Source organism: Pongo pygmaeus, chromosome 5 (assembly GCF_028885625.2).
Source record: "Pongo pygmaeus isolate AG05252 chromosome 5, NHGRI_mPonPyg2-v2.0_pri, whole genome shotgun sequence".
Lineage (NCBI taxonomy): Eukaryota > Metazoa > Chordata > Mammalia > Primates > Hominidae > Pongo > Pongo pygmaeus.
Window position 1 is genome coordinate 72993508 of NC_072378.2, and position 16026 is coordinate 73009533.

Here is a 16026-nt window from a genome sequence, read left to right on the forward strand (position 1 = left end):
AGATGGAGTCTCGCTCTGTCGCCCAGGCTGGAGTGCAGTGGCACGATCTCAGCTCGCTGCAACCTCCGCCTCCTGGGTTCAAGGAATTCTCCTGTCTCAGCCTCCCGAGTAGCTGAGACTACAGGTGTGTGCCACCACGCCCAGCTAATTTTTGTATTTTTAGCAGAGATGGGGTTTTGTCATGTTGGCCGGGCTGATCTCGAACTCCTGACCTCAGGCGATCCGCCTGCCTCAGCCTCCCAAAGTGCTGGGATTACAGGAGTGAGCCATCAGGCTGGCCAAGCATCCTAAATCTTAAAATCCAAAAATCTGAACTGTGAAATGCTCCAATGAGCATTTCCTTTGAGCATCATGTAGGTTCTCAAAAACTTTTGGATTTCAGAGTATTTTGGATTTAGAATTTTCAGATTTGGGATGCATAACTGTATAAACACACTAGTTGGTTTTCTAACAACTAATGGTCAGAATAAGAATCCTTTCACGAATTGCACATTTTATTTTGTACTAATCAAGTGGAAAAAACAAACAAGACTCATTTGATCATCACTACACTAAAAGGTTTTAAAATGACTTAAAAATATTTTTTATAGTTTAGAAAACTATACTTTCTATAAAAAATGAAAGAACTGAAATTCTTCAGACAATACTTTGTTCATATTTATGTATTTAAAAAATTCTTTTAAATATTTTAAATGTTTTGTAGAGAAAGGGTCTCACTATGTTGACTAGGCTAGTCTCCTGACCTCAAATGATCCTCCCACCTAGACCTCCCCAAAGTACTGGGATTACAAGTGTGAGCCACTGCACCCAGCCAGACAATACTTTGGATATTTATTTCATTTGCCTATTCTACTTTGTCTAGAGCATGCACAATAGGAATATCTATTTTTAAAAACTGATATCTTAATTCTGAAGAAAAAAAGTTTCTGATATTATTTTTAAAATGTGTCAAAGTCCATACCTGATTTCTTAATGATGAAAGAATGTATTCCTTTTCATAATGGGAAATTCTCTTGTGTTTTTGTGGTGTGTCACTAACTAACCAGATCCACAAAAGAAACCAAAATATTCCAATAGTACCTTAAAATAGAAAAATAATAGATAAAATTAGAATGTACCAAATAACAAACAAAACAAAACAAAAACACAAAATTAGAATGCACCAACAACAATTTTTACGTGTCTTGAAAAAATTATGTAACTATAAATTCAATGTAAAACTGACTTCAGTTTGGATTCAATTTCAAGTTTCTCTCAATTCTTTAATGGGATAATTGCTATAACTGTATTATTGCTTATACATTTTGAAGAAAACAACTTTTTTTTTTTTGAGATAGAGTCTCGCTCTATTGCACAGGCTGGAGTGCAGTGACGTGATCTCAGCTCACTGCAACCTCCGCCTGCCGGGTTCAAGCAACTCTACTGTCTCAGCCTCCTGAGTAGCTGGGACTACAGGCACGTGCCACCATGCCTGGCTAATTTTTGTATTTTGAGTAGAGACGGGGTTCCACCATGTTGGCCAGGCTGGTCTTGAACTCCTGACCTCGTGATCCACCCGCCTCGGTCTCCCAAAGTGCTGGGATTACAGGTGTGAGCCACTGCACCCAGCCAGAAGAAAACACCTTTTAACCACATGACTTTGCCTATCAGGGTCTACCAGACAAATCTTTTTGAAGATACATTTCCACAATCTACATATTTCCAAAGGTGTCTGTTTTTGTTAGTTGATTTCTAAATTTTGATTGCAGATATATTTCTTGCATGACATGTCTATGTGAAAATCTAATTTATTAAAAATGTGTATCATGCTGCCAAGGAAATTGAGCAATAAAATGCCTTGGGACTAAGTAAAAAGAAAAAAAAACATTAAAACTACCAAGTGAGAACATCCTACTTTGCTTGAGAAGAAATTCAAAATACCTAAGACAGTGATTTTTTGATAGCAAATGTACTATTTAAGTGCAGGATCAACAGTCATTTCTACTGAGAAATATTCCAAAACTAACATCAGCTCATAACTCAAATAGGTCAAGTAAATCATACCAACTTGTAAAACAGGTTATCAGGAAGTGTTTTAGAACTGTGGTTCAGTGATTTGGAAGATATATTTTTAAAACATTATTAGGCTACTATTATTACATTTTGAATTTGTTACATTATAATTTAGTTAAAATTTTAAACTTACCAAAAAAGTAGAAGACATAAGTCCAATTCATATAGTAGCAAATTATTCCAGAAAGAGGAAGAGAAATTACTGTTCCAAGCTGTGCTCCTAGAACAACACATAAGACTATTTTATAAACTTTGGAGAGAGAGAAACAAGGATAGGACAGACAAGTCTACTGCTTACAGAGGATGGGTAACAGGCTGGGCACAGTGGCTCATGCCTGTAATCCCTGCACTTTGGGAGGCTGATGCGGGTGGATCACCTGAGCCTAGGAGTTTGAGACCAGCCTGGGCAATATGGCAAACTCCTATCTGTACTAAAAATACAAAAATTATCTGGGCATGGTGGTGGTGCACGCCTGTAGTACTAGCTACTTAGCTACTTGGGAGGCTGAGGTGGGAGGATTGCTTCAGCTGTTGAGGCTGCAGTGAGGGGCGATTGTGCCACTGCACTCCAGCCTGGAGTGAGACCCTGTCTCAAAAAAAAAAAGGCTAAAATTTGGTCCCATAGAAACAAGATTAGAAAAAAGATATAGAAGTAGTGTAACAGGACAAGCAAAGGAATGGAAGTAGTAAAGCGGAGAGTAGGCTTGGGAACTTCATTTGGGTAAAGGAAAGGAAAAGAAGATAAAGCTGGAAAAATAGGTTGGACAGTTGAACAGTTACTGAGTACCTACCTACTCCATGCTAGGCACTATCTGCCAGAGATATAAGGCTAGCTGCAACAAGGTAGTGAAGACTGTAAATAATCTTGCCCCTAGTTCAAGGAGTTTGGGATTTATTCAATAGGTAAAGGGGAACCTTAGATAGTACCTGTTCTTGAACCTATCATCAGATTTCTCATGTCAATCTCCACATAGCTGCAAGAATAATCTTCTTAAAATGTAATTGAATCATGCCTCTTAAAAAACAATCTACATTTTTTCCTGTAGCCTGTAAGACCTGATATAACCCGGCTCTTATCTCTTTCTCTAACCTCATCTTATGCCATCATCCTCCTTACTCACTGAGTTCTAGCCATCCAAAGTAGTTTTCCACTTCTTTGAACCCTTATGTTATTTCTTGCCTGAGTGCCCTTGTACATGCTGTTCTGATTGGCTGAAATGCTCTTCTCCCTGAATGAATGGTTTGTTTTTATCCTTCAGATTTTAGCTTAAAAGTACCACAGAGAGGTCTTTTCTCAACTACTGTATTTAAAAACCAGTCTGGTGGAAAAATTTTAATTCAGTCAATGAAAGAAAGGCTAGAATTTCTTATGCAATCTGGTAAAATTATAATTCACTTATATAAAACTCATGTTATCTCACCTGTAGATCAAAATGATGGCAAATAAAGATGCAATAGAAAAAAGATGCATGAAGAGAGGGGTTGAGAATCACGATACATTCATTAGTTAATCAAAACAGAAATCACAATTTAAGGACAAAAACATTCAATTCTCTAGCTACTGGCCTTTCTTTTTCTTTTTTTTAAAATAGCATCTCTAAACAAACAAAAATAAAATTTAAAAACCCCAAAAAAGTAATCAGAAAAAGAAAAAAAAAATAGCATCTCTATACCAATATCTGAAAACACAACATACGCAACATACTTTGAAATAGATGATGGCAGATGGGGAAAATGACATTAGTCAATTAAGGTGCATTACTATAAGTTGTTGAGCCAAAGAGAAAAATTGGTAATAAAGTTATACTACCGAAACTTAATGTTCTCCCCAAAGGGGCATCCAATCCAACATTGCATCATTCTGGTATGCAGGCCCTTTTTCCCCAAGGTTGATATATACATAACATATTACAGCAAAATTTGATAATTATTATCTCACCTGCATATGAAATGCTAAGAAGCTTGCTTCTTTCAAGAGGGGGGGCCCAAGAAGACCACATGGCATGCATGGCTGGAAATGTAACACCCTGAGAGAAGGGAACATGATATTTCTGATGAAATGTAAGGTAGTTTTGTTAATGCTTTAAAGTAAGTTAAGTATTTTGCTACAAAAGCATTTTCTGGATAAGAATCAAACCAGAATCAGGTTCCATGAAATGAGATATTTTTACAGTGTTAAGTGAAAATACCTTATAATGAAGTACTTTCAGAATTTGAGGCTGGGTGTGGTGGCTCATGCCTATAATCCCAGCAGTTTGGGAGGCCAAGGCAGGAGGATTGCTTGAGCCCAGGAGTTCGAGATCAGCCTGGGTAACATAGTGAGACACCATTTCTTAAAAAAAAAAAGTAAAACTCCCCAAAGATTCATGGATTTTGGAACTGGTTTTAAGACAACAAGATAAGGGTTACAATAAATCTAAAATAATTGTACTGAGTGAGGACATAAAGGGATCATGCTCAAGGTTAATTTTACTCATTCACTTTATTAATCACCTGAATGAAAGGGAGTATTACTAACTTATAACTTTAAAAAATACTGAGCTAATACTTTGGGATACTGAAAAAAAATTCAAGCTGACAATCAACCAGAAAAACAGTCCTATTAAAAAAAGGATGAATTTAATTAGCATGTTTACAGACTTTCTTCTTTTTTTTCCTGTGATAACAAGCCTAGTAGATGCCAATTACTGACATGGAGAGGTAATAGGATGTGGAAACAGGGAGTTTCATAGAGACTGGGTAAATGAGGAGATACCACAGGAGAGTGGGAGAGAACAGCTCTCCTTGGACACTCTCTGTGTCACTTCAGAAAGATTAGTTAACCTCCCTGAACTTCAAGGCAGTTGCATAATTGTTGTAAAGATAAATGGTAGCTAGTGCTATTATTAGTGGAGAGAAGAATAAATGTTTTAATACTTTGTACTTTCCACTGACTCTTTCAAAAACAAAAACAAAAGGAATTAAAAAAAAAGTAATACCAATGGAAGGCAAAGATGATTTAGGTACATTGCAAATCAATAAGAATCTATATCATGGAGCATCCACAGGATGAGTCATTATAGAAGAAAACTTAAGATGTTTGGAAATGCCCACAGAGATTATGTTGTAGAAAACTTTATTATAAAATCTAGGGACAATGTAGGTATATTTATGGTGAATCAGATGGTAGGAATGCAAAATAGTAATCTAAGTGTCCCTTATGAATGAGGAAATGCACCTGTGATACATATTGAAGGGATGAAGAAGGACGAGAGAACCTGAGAATAAACACAACTTAAATTCTATTTAGTTGTCGGCTGGACACGGTGGCGCATGCCTGTAATCCCAGCACTTTGGGAGGCGGAGGCGGGCAGATCACTTGATGCCAGAAGTTTGAGACCAGCCTGGCCAACATGGTGAAACCCCGTCTCTACTAAAAATACAAAAATTAGCCAGGCGTGGTGGCGCATGCCTGTAATCCCATCTACTTGGGAGGCTGAGGAAGGAGAATTGCTTGAACTCGGGAGGCGGAGGTTGCAGTGAGCCGAGATTGTGCCACTGCACTCCAGCCTGGGCAACAGAGTGAGACTCCGTCTCAAAAACTAGAAAAAAAAAATAAATGAATAAATAAAATATCACCTGAGATAACAGTAGTAATATGATCAATATGCTGTAATGTTAAATTAGTGGCATAAACTGGAAGTAAAATATGGGAATACATTCAGCAAGGAGATTCAATACTAGGATCAGAGAAAATATGCTAGATTTAAGTATATTTTACTTTGTCAAGAAGAATAGGAACCTGGTAATAGAGGAGTAATTTTAATTTTGTGATCAGGAAGGGTTTACTTAATGGACCTCTATTGATAAGAACAAAATAAAAACATTCAGATGAATGAAAAATCTTTAAATAGTACCTGGCAATTTCCAAAGTATTCTAGCAATCCTTATCACATATGAATTTTATATCTAATCTGTGACTGAAAACAGGGAAGGTATTTTAGTCCCAGTTTAAAAAATGATGGGACTGAGGTCTAGAGATTAGAGCTTACCTAAGGTTTCACTGTTAGATACAATAGAGCTATTATTCAAACTCTGGTCCAGTGTTCATTCCAACAGCATGATACACTGCTACTTAAAATAATCTTCATGCTCTACACCAAGCCCAGTGGCCATTATCTTGCTTGAATTAAATAAATGCAAGAGAGCAAAATACAACTTTCCCTGGATTTCAGAGGTAGAAGTTCAAAGTTATAAAGGAAAAGTGAAAATTATTAAGTATGGGGGTACACATGATGAAATACGAAAGAAAAGTGGGAAGGAAAAGAAAGACAAGAATCAAAATTTTAAAAAATGATAAAACTATTAAGAGGAGGGAAATAAAAGAGGCAAAAATCAATAATACTTCTAAAAAGAGCAGAATCATAGAACTAAATTGAGATAGTTATATAAAATCATAAAATATTTGTCTCTAAGTTACAAGACCAGAAAAAATAAAAGAATAAGTGATAAAAAAGAAATTCAACGCAACTCAACAGTCTATTGTGTAAAATGTGCTTCAGACTTGGGCATCAATGATAGAGCAGAGTTAAACTGTGGCAAGAGTACAAGAGGTAAGGATGGTCAATCTTAACCATTTTTTTTTCTTTTGAGATGGAGACTTGCTGTTGTCCAGGCTGGAGTGCAGTGGTGCGATCTTGGCTCTGCCTCCCGGGTTCCAGCAATTCTCCCACTTCATCCGCCCGAGAAGCTGTGATTGCAGGTGTGCACCGCCATGCCTGGCTAATTTTTGTATTTTTAGTAGAGACGGGGTTTCACCAGGTTGGCCAGGCTGGTCTCAAACTCCTGACCTCAAGTGATCCACCTACCTCGGCCTCCCAAAATGCTGGGATTACAGGCATGAGCCACCACGCCTGACCTATCTTAACCATTTATTAGTGGTTTATTTTCTTCTCTCCTAAAGTATGAGCTATGAAGTCTCTTTTGGAAAAATTCTTTCTCTGGTTTTTGAGTAAAGGTTCCAATTTCGGGGTGCTCCTACTAGAGACCTCATTTACCACAAACAAAATCTATTCAGGTAATTTTCTAGTTAGTCCTTTCTCTAAAAAATAAACCCCTGTTATCATCCAATGTTATTTTTTGGTTCATATTCATACCAAAGAATGACATCTTTAAGAAGAAGAGAAGGAGACACAGGGTAAGAAGTAAAACAAGAGAGAAAAGAAAATTACCTCTCCTAGTCCTTCTAGTGCTCTGAGTACAATGAGTGGTCCAACTCCTAAATCTGCAGCAATGGGAGTGAACAGGGTGAGGACAGCAGTGCCAAGGATCCCAAATCCTAGCAGCAGTTTCCCCCCTATTTTGCTGGCAACATATCCTCCAGGAATCTGTGTGATGATGTAGCCATAAAAAAAGGAACCGAGAATCCATCCCTGAGTTTCTGCATCCCATTGGTACTTCTTACCCTACAAAAATCAGAAAAGAAAAAATACAATCCTTTAAGACCTTCACGGAGCAGCTCTTTTCTCTTACTGGCATGTAAGTACATATAAATGAGATTTTGAACCACTATTTTGGACTGAAGAACATGCAAACTTTCTAGTAGGTGGGTGAGTCATAACAATATAGACATACAGCATTTATAAGTGAATGAAAAAGAACTGACAGTCGTAAACTTCAAGAAGGTTTGCAATTTTATAAAACTAGACTGCAGGATGAGCTGCAGAAGCTTTATAATAACTATGACCAAGAAGGCTCACAAAAGAATCACAAAAAAGGCTTGGGTATTTCTGAGCCTACTATGGTTCGGGAGGCTGCCGTCCCCCTGGCCCTGCCTCCCCCTCCCAAAAAAAGAGTCACAGGCTTAATCCAGAAAGCTATTAAACAGAAAACTGTAGTGGCTGAGCTAGGCTATGGGAACCAGGCTTGGTTTTAATCCTAGCTCTATTACTTACCAAATGTGTGATCTGGGAAGAGGAAATGAAGTAGGCACATAAAATAAGGCTTGATGTACAGTTAGTGTTTACTTAATGCTGGCTATTAACATGCATAAATGTAGGTATTAATAATACCTCCCCATTTCAGATCAAGCACTTAAACAAGCATATGGAACAATTCCAAAGAGCAAGAATTTAAATCAAGCCACAAACTTCATGTGAATAGAACCTGTGTTTTCATTAGTAGCAGCACATAGTAAGGTACTAATGAAGATTTAGTGACTGATCTGAGTATCTGACATCTTTAATGCAGTGTAGCTCTATAACAAAGCCAACATGTCAAGAACCATTCCGTGATTTCTTTCTACTGCTGATATAAGGCTGATGAAGATAAGTAGCAGGGTCAACAAAAGCACTTTGCAAAGAAAAAGACACAAAGCAAACTCCTACTTTTCCTTATTTAGGGTACCAATTTGCAGTTTATCTGTGGAATTCTAGGATTTCATGTACATTCCAGCAGTATTGTCCCTGAAGGTCACAGGTTGGAGTGGAGAAAGTGAGTGATGTGTACCCAAATGTTACTCAGCAACATTATTAAAGTCAAATATAAAGATTTTTGGAGAGATTTATTTTGTTTAGAGAGAAACCCTCTTTCCTGCTTGAATGCTCTGCTGGTGAATGATAGAGGAGATTCATCTAAGTATGAACTAGTACCTTCGTGAGCACTGAAAATGGGTGAAAATTTATTTATTTATTTATTTTTAATTAATTTTTTTTTTTTTTTGAGACGGAATTTCGCTGTCGCCCAGGCTGGAGTGCAGTGGCGCGATCTCGGCTCACTGCAGGCTCTGCCCCCTGGGGTTCACACCATTCCCCCGCCTCAGCCTCCTGAGTAGCTGGGACTACAGGCGCCCACAACCTCGACCGTCTAATTTTTTGTATTTTCAGTAGAGACAGGGTTTCACCGTGTTAGCCAGGATGGTCTCGATCTCCTGACCTCGTGATCCGCCCGCCTCGGCCTCCCAAAGTGCTGGGATTACAGGCGTGAGCCACCGCGCCCGGTCAAAAATTTATTATTTTTTATTTATTTATTTTTTTGAGACGGAGTCTTGCTCTTGTTGCCCAGGCTGGAGTGGAATGGCATGATCTCAGCTCACTGCAAACTCCACCTCCCAGGTTCAAGCAATTCTCCTGCCTCAGCCTCCTGAGTAGCTGGGATTATAGGTGTGTGCTACCATGCCCAACTAATTTTTGTATTTTTAGTAGAGACAGGGTTTCACCACATTGGCCAGGCTGGTCTCGAACTCCTCACCTCAGGTGATCCACCTGCCTCAGCCTCCCAAAGTGCTGGGATTACAGGCATGAGTCACTGCGCCCAGCCTGCAAATGTACTTCTAAAAAGAATACTAGCTTTTCTTTCTGTACTGTCTCCTTGTGTGATAAGCAACATAAAATGAAGTATATATAACTTAATTATAAACAAATGATGAATACACATTTATCAATTCCACTATAACATAAGGCAGGCAAAATGACTTATGCAGCTTAGGTTGGGCATGTGTACATTCAGAAAAGAATGTCCTAAGAACTCTCTTGCAGCTGTAACTCTATAAGTGATATAGGGTTATAAATAATACTTGTATAAAAGCTATTTAGAAAATTTAAAACAGTTTAATTTTCTGTTATATAAAACAGGTTTTTCCAAATTTTCTTTAAGCGTGGTATGTTTATAGAGGGAATGGAAGAACTACTTTTCAAACAGATGAAGGTGTATTACGGCATAGCAGTAGTAGCTATATTTACAAGTTATTGCCCAATCAGTTCCTGGGAAAACACAAAAAGAAAGTGATTCAGAGTATACACGAACAAAGTATGGTTTCTGTAGGATGAAAAAAGACCTTTTAATATTTTTACTTGCAAGTATTTTAGGATAATTAAAATTGTTTCCTTAAAAAATAGCACCTACCGTTTGATTATGATGAACTTTTATGGGAGCAGAATGCTCTGGACACGCCTTGGAAGTTCTATTATCTTCTAAAGTTGTATTTGAATCTACCATATCCACTAACGCAACACTCAGATTCACACGTAATGCATACACAATGAAGAAACCAAAAAAGGCCAAAATTGCTAAGTTGTAACGAGCAGAGCAGCACACTGGAGCTGAAATAAAGATTGGGGAAAATTTTTATTTATTTAAAAATTTTTATTTTTAGAGACAGGGTTTCGCCATGTTGCTCAGGCTGGTCTTGAACTCCTGGGGTCAAGCCATCCACCCACCTCAGCCTCCCAAAGTGCTGTGATTATAGGCATTGGCCAGCACACCCGGCTGCTTTAATTAAAAGAGTTAATTACATGATATTGTCTAAATAATGAAAAAGGTTGCTTTTTAAAAGTACAAAAATAATTATGAAAAAATGTTAAAGAATATTCTTAGATTAAGCAAATCTAAGAAACATTTATCAAAGATTAGCTGTTCCTCATATCTGTAGTTTTGGTAAAAATTTCACACGAGAGCCTGAACTATAAGAAAGTTCATTAAAACATGGAGGTAGTAGTTTTATCACCTTTGCTGAGAAAAAGATCTATTCCAGATTCAAACTGAACCCCTACTCCTTGTCAGCTGGCAAAGATATACGGCATGAGAAAAGCAGGTAAGGAGGTTTAATGGCATTACTATTTCTGAAAAACTATCTGAAACATGGTCAATAAGTACTTGAGTACTTACAATGACATGATATATTACTGATTATGAGTTAGTAGCCATTTCATTGTTAAATGTAGCATAGCAAAAAAAATTTACTGCCAAGGGTAGGGCATGAAATCTCTCTTGATAAATTTCTTACCTCGAAGAGTATCCTCAAAGGCTGGGTTTGAATCAGAAGCCATGATTAATACTTAAAGCCATCATAAACTAAATGCATTTAAGAATCTAGAAGCAAACTTGCAGAACCTATGACAGTTGCAGCATCTGTGACAGTTGCTCAGTAGTTATCAAGCGTAAAGGGCTCACAGTAAAAAGGGAAATCAGTGAACGTACCACGATGATTTTAAAAAAAAGGATGCCGGGCACAGTGGCTCACGCCTGTGATCCCAGCACTTTGGGAGGCCGAGGCGGGCGGATCACCTGAGGTCGGGAGATGGAGACCATCCTGGCTAACACGGTGAAAACCCGTCTCTACTAAAAATACAAAAAATTAGCCGGGCGTGGTCGCGGGCGCCTGTAGTCCCAGCTACTCGGGAGGCTGAGGCAGGAGAATGGCGTGAACCCGGGAGGCGGAGCTTGCAGCGAGCCGAGATCGCGCCACTGCACTCCAGCCTGGGCGACAGAGACAGAGACTCCGTCTCAAAAAAAAAAAAAAAAAAAAAAAAAAAAGGAATGCAGAGTAGGTTGGAGGAACCAATAAAAGGATCATGTGAGAGGAGGAGTTTTGACCTATTTATTACTCTAACTGTGGGCTTATGCATAGTTTCTCTTTTTTCTTCTTTTACTGAGTTGCAGAATTGGAGAGGGATGGGATTCAGGATGCTGATTAAGGATAATCAACCTCTTAGTAACAAAGAGAAATTAGCTAATCCAGAGTCTGAACATCTTTAGGTTTAGTAAACTCTGAGTGGCTGATAAATACCTCTTTAAAGATATAAACATGTATTTCATTAAGCAATGACATATTAAAATTAAAATTAAATGAAAATATGTGTGCTTTTATTTGGTAATGACACATCAACATCATATAAATGTGTGTATGTTTTTCCCCTACTTAAGAATCCTGGTGTTTTCATTAACCTAGCATCAAAGGAGAGAATATATTTTACAGAATACAAAAGTCTTGATACTGGCTCAGATGAACTAATTTAGACTGAAACATTAATGAATATGCACAACTATACTTAGGTTTATATTAATATATTATGATCCAACTCACTTTTCTGTATGCCCTCCTATGTTTAACAACTGCTATTATTATTTTTTTCCCTGTGTAAGATTTACTTCTTTTAACAGGAAACTTTTCATTTGGCATTCTTAAATCCTTTCTTCAGGGGTACAGCTATGAAATTTATGGTACCACTACCATAGTTAGATCCAGATCTGTAAGAACTGAATTTCTAAAGTTCTATTCACATTGTCTCTATTACTAGAATCTAGGCGAATTTGCTTTCTGCTGCAACCAAACGGGCAGTTGTCCAGTTAATGACAGTTTGGATATTGTGAGAAATGTTTGTAAAAAAACACATTTTCTTTTTTCTTTTTTTTTTTTTAGAGACAGGGTCTTGCTCTGTTGCCCAAGCTGGAGTACAGGGGGTGATCATAACTTTCTGTAACCTCGAATCCCTGGGCTCAAGTGATCCTCTCACCTCAGCCTCTTGAGTAGCTGGGACTAAAGGCATATGTCAGCATATCTGACTAATTTTAAAATTTTTACTTGTAGAGTCAGGGTCTCACTATTTTGCCCAGGCTGGTCTTGAACTTTTGGCTTCAAGCAATCCTCCCCTCTCAGCCTGCCAAAGTACTGGGATTATAGACGTGAGCCACTGTGCCCAGCAGAACACGTTTTCTTTATCATTGTCAGGTGATATTACCTAGAAGTCTAGCAGGGGGACTCGAAAATCTCGCTAAATTCGTGCATTAAAATGTGTTACTTCGAGCAATTTGGAGCAAGAAAAATCCAGATTTATGTACTATGTCTGTTTTGTCAATGCAGCATTTAAAAAGATCATTACCTATTTCAGCAAAGGAGTGATGAGATGTGATCTATGGTTTAAAGAGCTTATCTGGTTGATGGTTTAAAGAGCTCATCTGGTCCCTGTATGGAGACTATAGAAAGGAGAAGTGTGAAGGGTGTAAGGAATGTACAGTCAGGGAGATCACTTAAAGGACTACTGTAGCTTTCCAGCTAAGAGATGAAAGTGGCTTAAACTAGAGTGAAAGCAGCAGTGAAGAAAAATGGGCAGATTTGAGATGTTTAAAGGCAGAATTAACACGCCTTGCCCAAATGTTAGATGTGGGAGTAAGTGAAGTGGAGGGATGAAGTTATTAGTAATTCTCTTACTCTAAAAAACTGTATTTTATGCTACTGTAACTTGTAATGTTATTACTTCATTCTATCCTTATTTGCAGTTATCTTATTTTACTGTATGTTATTAGTTTTCCCTAAGTGATGCTTTATTTGGACTATGATATACCTTATCATGTGAATTACAAGGGGCTAGACGGTTGAGAAGTGAAAGAAAGGTAAGTAAAATGATTTCGAATTACTCGTGGTATTACTTGGAAATCTAACCTACAAGTTATAGATCAGGCAACTTTAACTTTTGGGTGCATAGTCAATAATCAGAAAATAAAAAGCGGCCAGGTACGGTGGCTCACGCCTGTAATCCCAGCACTTTGGGAGGATGAGGCGGGCGGATCACCTGAAGTCAGGAGTTTGTAGACCAGCCTGGCCAACATGGTGAAACCCTGTCTCCACTAAAAATACAAAAATTAGCCGGGCATGGTGGCAGGCACCTGTAATCCCAGCTACTTGGGAGGTTGAGGCAGGAGAATCACTTGAACCTGGGAGTTGGACGTTGCAGTGAGCCGAGATCACGCCATTGCACTCCAGCCTGGGGGACAAGAGCGAGACTTCGTCTCAAAAAAAAAAAAAAGAAAATAAAAAGCCAACTCAGGTGTCACAAAGTATATTACTATGAGATTCTAAGAAATATTAAAAATAAACAATTACTAGCTAATAAAATGGTTGCTGATTACAAATATATTCAATCAGAAAATTTTTATTTCAAGAAGGTATAGCAGTAAAGAAAAACATGCCTGTGAATGTGAATATTCTTTGAAATTGATCCAACAAAAGCATGCTTGCACGACCAAGAGAGAGAACATCCATTGAGCATCAAGTTCAAAGCAAAATCATGCTTGCATAAGGAACATGGCACCCATCAAAAACAAACATCAGCTTCTAAAATATGTTTTAAACTTAGGAATGTGTGTGGGTGTAACTGAAAGTACACAGGCTAATTTAGAGTGGGACCTGGGAATGAATCTCGTTTCTGATTTTTCACTGGCTGTGTGCTTTTGTAGAAATTACTTAATAGTTTTCATCCTCAGGTTTCCTAGCTATAATATGAGAGACCACCATCTACTCACTGGGCTGCATGGGGATTAAATGAAATACTGCAAGACATTATAGCAGGCACTTAGTAAAAAGGATTTCTTCCTCCTTTTTATCTGGAGAAAGTTATGCAAATAAGACAAAGTACTATGTACATATATATAAAAAGGAACAAAAGAGGCACATTAATCTGACAGAGGGGACAGTGGAGACAGTCAGAGAAGGCCTCTTGGAGAAGTCTTCTTCAAGGAGCAGGAAGTCACCAGTAGGGACAGATGGAACAATCCAAGCAAAGGCAGCAGCATGTACAGAGGTATGGAAATGAGACAGATAAACATAGGGAGAGCAGGACATTCTAAATGATCTGTAGTATCTAGATTATGTACTGTAGTAACTCTAAGAACTAACACTATTGAGTGGGATAGTGGATATTAAGTTTAATAACATAAAATAATATGTAATTTTTTTTTTTTTTGGAGATGGAGTCTTTCTCCGTCTCCCAGGCTGGAGTGCAGTGGCACGATCTCGGCTCACTGCAACCTCCATCTCCCAGGTTCAAGCAATTCTCCTGCCTCAGCTTCCCAAGTAGCTGGGACTACAGGCATGCACCACCACGCCCAGCTAATTTTTGTAGTTTTGGTAGAGATGGGATTTCACCACGTTAGCCAGGCTGGTCTCAAACTCCTGACCTCAGGCAATCCGCCCACCTTGGCATCCCAAAGCGTTGGGATTACAGGCGTGAGCCACCATGCCTGGACAATAATAGATAGTATTTATTACAAGCCGGGCATGGTGGCTCACACTCGTAATCCCAGCACTTTGGGAAGCTGAGATGGGGGAGGATTGCTTGAGCCCAGGAGTTCAAGACCAGCCTGGGCAACATGGTGAAACCCCATCTCTACAAAAAATTTCAAAATTAGCTGGTTGCGGTGTTGTGCACCTGTAATCCCAGCTACTTGGGAGGCTGAGGTGGGAGGATGGCTTGAGTCTGGGAAGTTGAGGCTGCAGTGAGCTGTGATTGTGCCACTGCACTTCAGCCTGGGCAACAGAATAAGACTGTCTCAAAAAACAAATATTACTAAGCACTTTCTATATGCTTGGCACTAGTCCAAGTATTTTGCCTGAATTAGGGTTATGATAAGGATTCACTGAGTTAGTAATGTAAAATACTTAGAAGAGTGCTTGGCACAGAGTAACTGTGAATTATTATGTTTTTTTTCTGGAAATTAGGTTATTTCTTAGGAATTGAGGTTAGTTCTCATTTGTGAGAAATTGGGATCTGGGAAAAGTAAGAAGTTGTTGAAGAGAGTGGGGGCATGAGGTTCTCAGTGAAACACAGGAATGCTGAGCAGATACCCGTACAGAACTGGTGGGAACAATCTGCCCTAGGGTGTAACTTCATAAGCACTGCATGCCTGTGCTCAGGAGTAGGCACTAAGAAAGCAGATAGCTAGCACTGAGATGGATGTGATGACAAAGCAGGGGGCAAGCGAATTGAGAGTATTGGCAAGAAATTAAAGTGTTGGGCTGGGTGCTGTGGCTCATGCCTGTAATCCTGGCACTTTGGGAGGCTGACGCAGGAGGATCGCTTGAGCCCAGGAGTTTGAGACCAGCCTGGGCAACTAAGTGAGACCTTGTTTCTACAAAAAAAATAGAAAAAAAGGCCAGGCGTGGTGGCTCACGCCTGTAATCCCAGCACTTTGGGAGGCTGAGGCAGGCGGATCATGAAGTCAGGAGATCGAGACCATCCCAGCTAACACGGTGAAACCCCGTCTGTACTAAAAATAGAAAAAATTAGCCGGGTGTGGTGGCGGCCGCCTGTAGTCCCAGCTACTAGGAGGCTGAGGCAGGAGAATGGTGTGAACCCGGGAGGTGGAGCGTGCAGTGAGCTGAGATAGCGCCACTGCAGTCCAGCCTGGGCAAAAGAGCGAGACTCCGTCTCAAAAAAAAAA

The 16026-nt window shown here is 39.0% G+C and overlaps 1 protein-coding gene across 7 annotated transcripts in view; it reads right to left on the bottom strand.

Annotated features, from left to right (window-relative positions):
• Window positions 1-16026, bottom strand: part of SLC17A5 (solute carrier family 17 member 5) — a 55317-nt gene that overhangs the window by 35699 nt on the left and 3592 nt on the right. For 3 of the 7 annotated variants that reach the window (XR_010126728.1, XM_054492317.2, XM_054492320.2), the window contains exons 2-6: window positions 9934-10130; window positions 7263-7496; window positions 3992-4079; window positions 2186-2272; window positions 962-1080 (exon numbers count right to left, since the gene is read on the bottom strand). Coding sequence is in view for 4 of the 7 variants with exons in the window: in XM_054492317.2 (XP_054348292.1) it covers window positions 962-1080; window positions 2186-2272; window positions 3992-4079; window positions 7263-7496; window positions 9934-10130 (725 nt within the window). In the remaining 3 variants the exon portion in view is untranslated. Of the gene's footprint in view, window positions 1-961; window positions 1081-2185; window positions 2273-3991; window positions 4080-7262; window positions 7497-9933; window positions 10131-10813; window positions 11215-16026 lie in introns of those variants that run through there. The other 4 variants (XR_010126729.1, XM_054492318.2, XR_010126730.1 and 1 more) reach the window with 2 other exon arrangements.